General features: G+C 34.1%; 3 protein-coding genes across 6 annotated transcripts in view; 2 read left to right on the top strand and 1 right to left on the bottom strand.

Annotated features, from left to right (window-relative positions):
• The window catches only part of LOC106102493 (aryl hydrocarbon receptor nuclear translocator-like protein 1), a 36,346-nt gene extending 35,188 nt beyond the window's left edge, over positions 1–1,158 (top strand). Inside the window, exon 9 of the mRNA XM_013281994.1 lies at positions 55–1,158. Within this exon, the coding sequence (XP_013137448.1) occupies positions 55–561 (507 nt within the window). The 3' untranslated portion in view covers positions 562–1,158. The remainder of the gene's footprint in view (positions 1–54) is intronic.
• A 2,375-nt stretch (positions 1,159–3,533) lies between these two features.
• On the bottom strand, positions 3,534–8,291 carry LOC106103406 (OCIA domain-containing protein 1). 4 transcript variants are annotated; one of them, XM_013283169.1, is made up of 6 exons: positions 8,057–8,291; positions 7,780–7,906; positions 5,151–5,325; positions 4,841–4,989; positions 4,408–4,516; positions 3,534–3,970 (listed from the first exon to the last, which is right to left on the bottom strand). In XM_013283169.1, exons 1-6 carry the CDS (start codon positions 8,165–8,167, stop codon positions 3,868–3,870), a joined length of 774 nt encoding a protein of 257 aa, XP_013138623.1. In that variant the 5' UTR covers positions 8,168–8,291; the 3' UTR covers positions 3,534–3,867. The 4 variants fall into 4 exon arrangements, with proteins under 4 accessions (XP_013138623.1, XP_013138648.1, XP_013138640.1 ...); XM_013283194.1 differs by lacking the exon at positions 8,057–8,291 and adding an exon at positions 5,849–5,975 and having other exon boundaries at positions 7,780–7,868; XM_013283186.1 differs by lacking the exons at positions 7,780–7,906; positions 8,057–8,291 and adding exons at positions 5,849–5,975; positions 7,457–7,586.
• Positions 8,292–8,537: 246 nt separating this feature from the next.
• Positions 8,538–10,707, top strand: LOC106102669. Its single transcript, XM_013282222.1, has 2 exons — positions 8,538–9,625; positions 9,910–10,707. The coding sequence occupies exons 1-2, from the start codon at positions 8,725–8,727 to the stop codon at positions 10,644–10,646; spliced, it is 1,638 nt and encodes a 545-aa protein (XP_013137676.1). The 5' UTR covers positions 8,538–8,724; the 3' UTR covers positions 10,647–10,707.
• The last annotated feature ends 1,312 nt before the right edge of the window (positions 10,708–12,019 follow it).

The raw sequence follows: 12,019 nt of genomic DNA, 5'->3' as shown, positions 1-12,019 counted from the left end.
CTTATGTCTAGGTAAACTTATGCTATGCTATATCACAATGGCGGGATTTGTAAGCCGCGACCGGTAGTCCATACCCTTAACCACTTCAAATTTGACTTATTAGTTAAAAAAAAAAACATGTATATTGTTCAAACACGTCGTTTGGCTATAACTAGTAATACGCGTCAGGCTCAAGAATCGTCCATGTACTCCGCAACCTCTGAGATCCGATATTACAGCATTTCAACGACCATAAAATTAAAATTCTATGTTAATGTTTGTTTTATTTTGCAGCAAGCCGCGCTTATGGACAACATCCTCGGCGTGGACATGGGAAACTTTTCACACGTCAGGAACAATGTACCGCTAAGTTCCGCGGGGGGCGCAGACTCCCCGTCAACAAGTGACCCTGTAGACGGTCTCTCCCCATCCACTCCGCTCTCTATCTCACCCCCACTCCCATCATTGGGCCTCGATGGCAATGGGGAGGCTGCCATGGCTGTCATCATGAGCCTTCTAGAAGCCGATGCAGGTCTTGGAGGTCCCGTAAATTTCTCTGGACTCCCTTGGCCCTTACCGTAAAAGCATTAATTTTTGAATATGAAATCTTCGGTAAAAGAATTTATTCTTACGAACATAAAATGGTTGGATACAAATATTATTCTATTTTGGATGTGAAATACTATCTGTTTCTATACGACTCTTACCGATTCAATGCGTTATATCTAATATACATTTATTAACTGTATTAAACTATTATTACCTTTGTGATACATTAATTTAAATGCTTATAAAGTATTCTATCTAAATATACAAACGGGAGATATGGCATTGACACAAGTATCTTTGTAAGATAAAAATGGTGACAAACCACAATAACTTCAGGGATCTATAAATAATGCGGTGTCTGTTATACTGTTTAAGCTTTAACTAATGTCGTCAGCAATAAACCCATTTCTACATGTTAGTTTGGGACACCTTTTAAGTTCTGTTAGTACAAAACAATTAGAACCTTACAGTATTTAATATTATTGAGTACATCAAATAAATAGGTAGTTATTTTTTTTTGTCGGACACAATTATAACCTTTTTGCTCTCCAAAGTAGTAAAATTGAGTTATTTCAAAGCTTAAAAAATTCAAAATAACACTACATTAATTATAATAGATTTATATTGATATCCGCAAATGTAACATTTAAATATTAAAACTTTAAATTCAAAACTAGCAAAAATATCTAAACAACAAAACTTAAAAAGTGATTGTTGTCTATATTTTGCGTTAGTACTTTAAGTTTATAGTTGTTTTGTCTATTTTTTTTAAATCAGAGCTTTATGATATAGTTTATTAATGTTGAATAGTTTAAGTAATTTTTTTTGTTATTTTTCTTAGAGAAATAAAACTTCTTTTAGTTGTTTATAAACGTTTAGGAGACGAACATTTATGCATCTACCCTACTATTGAATGGGTAGTTTGTGAAAAGCAAAATGTCAAGTAATTCGCATTAACATCTATGAAGTTTGCCTTGGTGCGGTAAATTGTTACAATCTCTTTATCTTAGCGCTTATAATTTGTGCAATCATTGTGTAGTATTAGTTAGTTCTAATTCATTGTCTAGCCTGTGGTATTATGGTGAGTGTCTTAACACCTGTATAACAATTTGCCATCCCTTTCACTCTCTTTAACAATAACAGAGATAAGAACATGTTCTTATAGTACGACAAAGTTATGTGAGGCGGTGCTATCGTTGCTGGCTATCCCAAGGAGATAAACGGCAAAACGATCTTGACATTTTTTACCATGACAGGCGGCAAGTGGACTGTCACATTTTAGTTTGCCCACCGGGTCAGATTACTTTATCGGACTATATTTTCTTGTACAGGTGTTACGGCTCTCTGACAATCACGGTTACTCGAGAAAAATGCTCTGATGTGCCATTTTTCCGTCTATGTGATTTAAATAAGGGTAAACATTCATAAATAGTACATTTAGTAGAGAATTCACATAGATTTTTTTCAGCTGACCGTAGATTCCCACTGTAACATTCCTAATTTTCTAACAAAAAAATCTTTTATGTGTCGGCTTGAGCTAACACGATATCAAAATTACTATTACTTGAGAGCACACGTGGGCGGTCATTGGTAAAGTCGGATTCCAGGAATACATTCACAGTGCTTCTCAGTCAGGATATCATCGATCTACAAAGCTCTTATCGTTCAAACAATGTTCTCGCATCGATCCCTATTTTCAGAAGGATTTAAGTTCTCTAGCAAGTCGTTAGCGGCGCTCGTGTTCTAATTATGACTTAAATTCAAATTGATTTCTTTAGATTGTGACATATGGCAAACGAGCAAGCGACCACTTAAATTTGCCGACATCCGATAATGCAAATGCGTTGCCTGCTTTATATCCTAAAGCACCACGAACAAGAGGATATTTCCTCTTCCTATATGTCTCCTCCTCCGTAAAATCCATTTCCCCTTCCTACCCTTTCTTATAAATTGTAGAAGGTATAACTCCGGCACGTTGATTGTTGTTTATTAATGTTCGTGTTTCTAAGAGAATTGGAATGATAACATTTTTGTTTGTAATTAGACAGTGAAAGCCTACGGTCAGAATTACCAGTAAAGTATCAAAACTAGTTATAATTTACTACAAATAATGTTACCATGTATGTATTTCTAGTTCACTTTCGTAGACTATGGTGATTTTTTGTAATATCTATTAAGTTTTTGTTTTGTACAATTTCTAGTTTACGTAGTAGGTATTGAAATTATTCGGTGTTAGAGGGTATATTATTCTGTAAGGCCATCTATTTGTATAGTTTCACAAGATATAGTAGAAAATATTAGAATATCAGATATAACAAACCTTAGATCCCAATTTAACGCGATTTACCTACCTTATGAATAGTTATTGTGACTAAATATTTCCGGTGCTTTCGATGTTATTTTAACCGAACTTAACCATGTTTATCATAACTAATGCAGACAAAATATTAACCAATTAGCAATGCAAGACGATTGTACAAATTCGATCGTTATTTATGCGATTTGAATCAAGTAATTTTATTCCGTTAAATTCTTTACTAGATGAACCGTAAATTTTTTGTTCATTCTAAATTTTTCTCATGATTTTTACCTCGATGTTTTAATGAAAAATATTTTTTATTAGACAATCATAGGTCAATTATTTTATTAAATTTTAAAATATATTATATTGTAATAAATGAATTTATTTTACAATTTTTATACACTTTTTTGTATATAGGTAGCTGGACATCTTATTTATGTTTTGTAGAATTAACATGATAATAACTACAAATAAATGTCTGTTAAGGTACAAGTGTTTTAATTTTAAAGATCTATGAAGCAATTGAAAAAATCTATAATTTACAGCTAAATCATGTAGTTGTTTATAAATCGATGTCTCTTAGTGTTTCCCTTAATAGGTACAAAATAATCTTTAGTAGAGTTGGTTAAAGTCAAAATATTAAGGTTTGCAACCTTATGCCGACTCGATATAAGTGGGAAAATGTGAAATAAAAGGACATTAATTTATTCTTAGCACATTTACTGAGTACCAATCCAGTCTATCATTCTATATGTATACCATGGTTTTAATTTTTACATGATCTTCAATTATACAAAAGTTATTATGAAGTATCACCATTTAATACTGTTGCAATCAAAGTGAAGCGATCAGTCGAGTCCCTTAGTGTAGACTTAGAATCTCCACTAAGCAACTAAGTAATCCTAAACAAATCTGATTGCTGATGTTTATTTCACTTCATTGTTGTGTTGACAGATTACAAAATAAAAATCTATAACCCCGGCTTGACTATAACCCCTTTCTTGTATGACACAAATTTGACAGCTACCGTGTAGTGATTATTCCATTTGGTCGCCATATTTGTTGGTCGGGGCAGTCACGACGGGTTCGGGGGGCGGCTGTTTCGGTCTTGTTACCAGTGGGGCGGAGTTGGGATTCACCCTAATACAAAATATGCAATTTATACATAAAATTCAAACATTATGCACATCCACTGAAGAACAAAGACTACCCTAAGTTAATGGTGACTAGGCCTTAAATAATTAGCTCATGCGGGTTGACTTCACACATATTTTTGAATTTCTATAGATAAGTGCAGATATCATCATAATTTGTCTGGGACATATAGATTATGGTTAAATTTGAAAATAATAGGTGGTTCATGATCATGGATTATACAGACTCACTGGTGCCAGGTAGTGTTCATATTATGACAAATTCTGACATGAAATCAATAAATTGACTTCGAATTATAGAACTCTAGTGGCCATGTGTCAACCAAACATAATACTAGAGTGATTTTGGTATCACGAGATGATATTAGGCTTAGTTTCTTTCGATTGCTATAAGAATGTGACAAAATTTAAAGTTTAACTTACTTGTAAGGATCTTGCCTGGCGTCGGTGTATTCGCCGCGATTTTTACGTCGCAAGTCATCGTATGAGAGGGACGAACGAGGCGTAGCGCTCTCCGGAGGAGTTACAGGTGCTAAAGAACATTTTTTAACCTTAATGATTCTGATATAAGTATTAAACATTGAATATCTGTTTTGTTTCAAATAAAAAAAATTAAAAACTTTAAAAGTAATTATTAACAAACATAGCACTTAAACATTTATTTTCATGCACCCTACATTTCAATCTACTTTATTCAGCAATTATCAAAATTTACTAAGCTTAGTCCATTTAAAATAAGCAAGTTTTTAAAATTATACATTCTAGTAATAAAGCAAGATAAACTCAATGTTTTCTATTAATGTACAAATTATAGATTTTGTGATTACTTTAAATAAATGGTGTATCTGAAACATACTTTCAGTATAAGGACGATATGTGTTATCGCTGAACAGGGGACGGTCGATGTCTAGGTCGAGAGAGTTGCCGGGACCAGCATCAGAGTAGATGTCACTCGGATTTGCACCAAGCATCGATGTTGACTGATTTGATGGTGGTGGTGTTATTCTGACAAACAAATAAAGTATTTTTTAAACCCATTTTCCATAAAAATAATATTTATAGTAAGTACATATTGTGATGTTATTGTTTATTACAATCTTCAAAATCATACTTATATAATATTAATTTTAAGACATAAATCAAAGTTCATGATTATTAAAATTTACCCTGGTCTTCCATCACGCCTATCCCGCAGTATCTGTCCAATGTAACTACCAGGCAGAGCCATCAGTTTCTCAGCGCATGCCTGCTGGTACGACAGCTTGCCAATGAAGTAACCCATCACCACTGCCAGAGTCACCTTCGGGAATGCACCAAACCTCGGGTTCGGCCTCAAATTACCTGCATATAAAATAAATCTTTGGCTAAGCAGGAATTTTTAATAGCCTTAGTTAAAAAAAAAGTTGTGTTTAATGCTTTCTCAGCAACACTCAACTTAACACTTGATATATAAGCACCTGGGATCTACAGCGGAGAAATATTCTTATTTGGTAACATGGCCACCAAATCTCTATTCCACTAATAACTTGCTTAACACTCAAAAACAATGTACCATGTAAATACTGTAATTAATAGTAATATCTTCAGTGCTTTTATTTAACCAAAAACAAAGTTCCTATTTCATGTCCAAATGACAACAGCCATTTCACTAGTGAGAACCTTTCACCCATTATCTAATTAATTTAATATTTGACTATAAAACTATATGCTATTGCTTGAGACTTTGTTTTAATAGTATTAAATATTAACCTTTTCAATATTCCCTATTGCAAACCTTATTGAAAGCAAAAAATGTTAACCACATGAATGTTAGTGAACATGAGTAGGACTTAAATGAAATGTATTTTTTCGGTGATGTACTTACCATTTTGGACGGCCACATAAGTGCCGAGTCCTAACATGGTGCCAAGCGGCAGCGACCGCTTGAAGAAACTCTCGTTGTTGCATTCCGATATGACTTTCAGCTCTTCCGGCGAAAACTTATACTGCCCCTACCCAATAAATTACTGTTATTTTTCTCCATCCAGGGCCATTTCACAATAGATAAATAAATTAATCTTACCGGTGGCATCGGCGCCGCAGGTTTCAGCGTAGACTGATCATCACTATTTTCAAAACCAAATGATCTCGGATCGTTCATGGCAAAATTGTATCTAATACTAAATATTACTTAATCGTATTTTTCATAACCTACTGATAAACCGATTTCGACAATTCTTTCAAGTCCGCGCGATTGACAGTTTGACATATTCAAATGCCAAATGTGACATCCAGACATTTCATGCAGATTAAAAATTTGTATATTTGCATTTACAGACAGACATCAAAACTTTTAATTTGAAACATGTTTTATTTGTTTAGAGAAAATAATTATATATTCAGTATTTAACATTAACAACGGTTGTAGGACTAACTACGCCGTAGTAGATTATAGTTTGTCTAAATAAGATAATTTTGACAAATGAGGCATATGAAGTATCAAATTAAATTTATATGAAGGCAAATACCGTGCTTCATAGACAGATATCGTAGTGACAAAACAAACACGCATAGCGACCAATTGTGAACTATCGATATTCGGTTTAAATAAAATTTATCGAACTTAACTAGAATTATTATTTTCTTACTAACTAATTTATAGGATGATTCTAGTATTATTATAGTGTAGAGAATTTAGCGATGACAATAATTTATTTACTCTCATTGTTTGTAATGGTTCTGTAGGTCATTATTAATTTGAGAAAGCAGTGTTTTTTTAATTTCTAGGTTATAACTATGAATCTATCAATTCCAACTTCTAAAATAATAAAAATCAAAAAGATTCATGCTTGATTTGACACAACCTCATCCCTACTAAATTGTCAAACTAATTTTAATCTTATTTAGACAACCAGAAACACCAGCCCGAATTGTTATTTTAAATAAAAAGAAATAATTTAACCGATATCCATCCCTCAAGAGTTCATAACATAAAACAATGAATTAACTCATTTCGGGAACATATAGTTTAATAATTAAAAAGAACAAAAACATTGTTATAAATACAATTTAAAAGATGAATCATTTACTTTTTGTTTTTAAACTATTATACTATAAATTATATTACTTTTGATAATAAAACAAGATCTAAACTTTGTAATTAATCAAATGTAAAATAGCTAAAAGAATACAAAATAAGAATATCGTCTATAATAACGAATACAGGTTTTATGACTATAATGGATGGATCTGATAATTGTCCCTTTAATATTTTGGTTTTGTAGCACATACACGTTACACGCCATATTGTTTTTCTACGATTCTATATTATCGTAGTTTTTTGCCACTGAAAATTCGTTTAAAACAAATTGTACGTTTTTTAAGAGACAAATTTTATACGACTTTATTGGTAAATTAACCTACGATTAGTATTGGCGCCTGTTATTTGTATTAGTAGAAATACTACGATAAATGTTTGATGTGTCCTATGTACCTCAACGTTTCGCAGATTCCGAAGCTGCATGATGTTTCCGCATCACATTGCCCAGATAACTATTACCGGGCAAACTACGAAGTTTGGCATCACAACTCTTCATGTATGAAATTCGTCCCACCACATGACCAAATAGAATAGCTACCATTACCTTAGGCGCGACGCCGAAGTGCACACTTCTTTTCAGGTAGCCTAGAATAATAAAACATTCATAGAAGTAAGAACAATATTAAATAGATAATAAAAAAATATAACGGAGCAAACATTCTTACTTCCATGAAGTTCCACAGATTTACAAGCTACTGTAAATGATTAACCCTCACCATTGCGAATCGCAGCGTACGTTAGCGTCGCGAACAATGTACTGAAAGGCAGGCAACGTTGGTAGAAACTCTCCTTGTCGCAATCCTCCAAAGCTTTTATTTCTTCCTGTGTAAACTCATAGTAGCGCTGAAATTAACGGAATCATATAAATCCTGATAACTATTTGAGATTTGATTTTTGATAGACTAATCTCGGCCTATGAACTGAGTACCAATGTGAATTATAAAGATGTCATTACTGACTATTTTAGCAGCTGTAAAACCAAATTAAATTTACCAGGGGATGTGTGACGTTGTGTACCGGAGGGCACGTCTTTTTACTGTGTGACTCCGCATAGCAAGAGCAATCTTCCTCGTCTTGTTTTTCTTTTTTTCCCGTCCCACTCATAACGTTATCCTTCTTATTTCATTGTTGAGGTAAAACACGGATAACTATTATTTGCATAACATTATTATGGTTTATTGTATCACTGTGTAATATTTCATTGTCAATTTTGAAACATTTTTTTCTCGCTCAGTCAGAATTTTTTTCTTCTTTTCTAAACCAGTCATTTGTTTTAGGTCCAATATTATTTTTAATAAAAAGTTATTGATTAATAAAATCTTTTAATTTACGTTTTACGTTATTTGTAGTCGTCGTAGCTATCTATTAATAGGTCCGTAGGTTCTGAATATTCAGATAAAAAATTAATATACTGGCTTGGTTACACTTTTTTTTATAAAGTGTCTTTTTAGTTGTGACATCTATCTGTCAAATTCGTAGTCAAAGTCGATGAACCATGTCGAAAATTTTATTTTTATCGATTTTAAATTTTTTTCACACTGTATCATAATAATCTAACTTTTAGATTATTATATTGTACAATATTAATCATAACGTCGGTGAAGCAAAACGCAGAAAAACGCAGTAGCATAAGGAAAGGGAGAGGCGGGAGGGGGACTTCAATGGTGCTTGTTCTTTTGCCGGTACTGATTGGTGCAGCCGTGGTGGGCATAGCAAGCGGCGGTCAGTACGGCGACTACGCCGCAGCCAAGATGCCTCAATACGCCTCCGACGAGTACCATGACGCGGGGAGAGAAGTCGCTTCTTCTGGTGACGATTACCAAGATCGATCCCCCGATGTACCCGCATCTCCCGATTATAAGTATGAGGAAAATTTAAGTTTAAGAACGATGAATACAAGGAACGATGAAGATTGGCGAAAATCAACTAAAAAAATGCCCAGAGGTTTAAGATCTGATGTAAACTCGCCTATAAAACATCCAAACATACATAATCTAAATTTTAAAAATAATCAAAAATCTAAAACTGCCCGCCCTCGTTCAAAATCTAGGAAAACTGGTAGAAAATATGAATTAAATAGAAATCCTTTAAGGAGCGGTCGTATTAGAAGCAATGATATTATTGATAAAGAAGTCGATTATATAAGTGAAGACCGATATCGGGATCGCTTTGAAACTGATAAGACATCAGTAACGAGCGAAAGAATTGTGAGACGAAAGCCGAGAGATCGAGCTGTTAACAAACCTGAAGTTGAGATTGAAGATTTAGATGACGACGAAGAGGACGAAATTAAAAATGAACAGGAAGAAACAAAGAATTTAGAGTACCCGGCGTCAGTAGATTCAATTCTTCAAGAAAGGCTCGGTGAACAGTTCGAAGGAAGGGATGAAAACTTTCATATCCAGCGTCCAACGCCGTTACAGATCGAGGACGATATCCTTGGTCGACTAGATTCTAAGAAGGAGGACCAGAAAACTGCAGACGAATATCAGGACTATTACGATATGAAACGAGTTAAAAACATTAAGAAGAAAATTACTGTACTTTATCGACGAACCAAAGGTAAGAAATATTCATTCGAAATTATTACATATCAATGAACGTAACATTAAATTTTTTTCACATATACTTCTTAATGTTATATTATAACTGTTTGGACAGTCTAGCAATTTTTATCTAGACACCGTTTTTGCACTTGTTTGTTTAATTTTTATCATCGAAAGATTTCAATCAATAATAATTAATTTAAGGACTTTCATATCAATCAATCGCTTAGTGTTATTGAAGTGGGTTAATATTAAATAGTGATTAGACAGAAGTCTAACGATTGGCTTGTGTGTGCTCAGCGAGGGCGACGGGGTCAACCACGTCGCGTCGAGTGCGAGTGTGGACATACCGAAGCTCCTACGTTGACCGATACGCTACTCCCATAAATGAGGAAGTAATGTTTAGAGCCACCAGGATCAGAACTACTAAACGAAGGAAACCTACAGCAAGAACACTAAAAAAAACAGTCTCACCAAACAAGTTAACTCGTACAATGAAACCCGCTAAGACAACAAAAATCACCAAATCAACTACTCGTACACAACATACAGAAACCACTACGCATACAAATGCGACAATTAAAAAATCTGAACAATTAGTATACAATGCCAGTGAGTTATCGTTGGCGGAGAAATCTAGATTGTCGATACTAAAGAAGGCTCAGTTGAAAGATGGCGAAGTGGACAAGAGCATTACGGCCAAACCGCCAGTACTTATGCAAGTGACACAGAAGATGCAAACAATGGTGATGTTGGAGCCACAGAATAAAGGAGCTAATTTAGAATTGAAAGGAAAATTTGGTAACTTGGTCAGTGAAGATACACCAGAAAGGTTGGCTCGCGCTAAAAGGATAATGCGCCGTCGTTTAGTCTCTGGAGCTCGTAATATCCATGACCTCACCGACAACTGGGACGAGATGGTGTGTGACTACCTCGATATGGCCGAGCTTGATGGTACAACAACAAACCACCTCAACAAGCCTCTATTTCTGATTACCTTTTTATATTTCGTTTTTACTATTTTTTCTCTATTTTGATGTATTTTATACATATCTAATCAAGTTAAAGATCAGTCTTTGAATATACAATTAAAATATATCTTAATTTTTCTCTCACCTCCATTTTGAATGTTTTTGGTATCGCAACTATATTTTTTATCGTAACTTGAATGAAAAATAATATAATGAAGTAAGCACAGAACAACTTTAATATTATAACAAAAATTGCGAGACCCAAAAATTTTGAACAAACCACTTTTATCCTTTAATATTATCGAATGTAATTAGCGTTCTATCGATAATTTATTTTAACCTGATAATCTTATAGCAGTAATTTTATTTGTGGCGTTTATTATCTTAGGTCCAAATTTAAAAGAGAATATTAAATAAAAGTTAACGTGTGTTGACTGTGAGGCCTTGAATCAAATAATCAATTTACATCCTGTGATACAGTCTGGCCAAATTATTAGTAAAGTGGCGAAAATTGGAACTACAGGCGTCGTGTCTTATTGAAAAAAAGATTACACGTTGTCTGGCAATCAGCAATGTACTTATGTTATCGAATATCGTTAGCGGCGACATCCTTTCCTTTGTGAGGTTTTTTCTCTTTTTTTGTACCCCTATGTTGTTATTGTCTGGAAAATCAGGAGAAGCAAAATTCACGTGTGTTGCAAAACTATCGTTTCCATATTTTGCATTTAATAAAATTATAAAATTTGTTTTTTCTAGGTGATGGAACACCGCCTACTGTTAAATCCGCGCAAGTCGCTGAGCGGGAGCTCCGAGCGGTGTTAGGTGCTCACAGACAGCGTAAGGAAGTTACCGTCATATCGAACGGTCACATAGATTCAGAGTTAATGGTTACAAATGCTCCGACACATTCACCATCAGTTCCCACCTTCCCACCGAAAGTTGTCGATTCCCGTTTATCTAACGAATGGAATGACTTCGTTCTTCGCAATAACTCGACGAGATTACATTTTTCGATATATATTGTTTTTTTAGTTGTAATAATAAATCTATTACAAAGATATAATATTCACTTACTTGTCTACTATGTTAAAACTAGAGATGCCACAAACCATACTTTTCGTGGATGACTATTCTTGGTTACCATTAAGAATTTCTGATGGTATACCTAACAGCTCGAAATAAAAGCAAAAATTATCAATGACGGGAAAGGTCAATAATTTAATTCGTTGATATTGCAATAATTGTCTTGTTTTCAGTGAAATAAAATAAAAAAACTATAAATCACCAACACCATCTGTTGGCAGCATGGTAGTGTGAGTATTGCTCGTCAGAATGCGCTAGGTGTTGCGCTGCAGATTGATTGCAGGCGGCGATAGTGGCGCCGAGTCGTGCGGCGGCGAGTAGCGAACATACCGTTATATTTTATCATTTATTCGCCG

This window comes from Papilio polytes, unplaced genomic scaffold (genome assembly GCF_000836215.1).
Source record: "Papilio polytes unplaced genomic scaffold, Ppol_1.0 DF824292.1, whole genome shotgun sequence".
NCBI classification, from domain to species: Eukaryota; Metazoa; Arthropoda; class Insecta; order Lepidoptera; family Papilionidae; genus Papilio; species Papilio polytes.
This window is presented reverse-complemented; position numbering and strand designations above follow the sequence as displayed.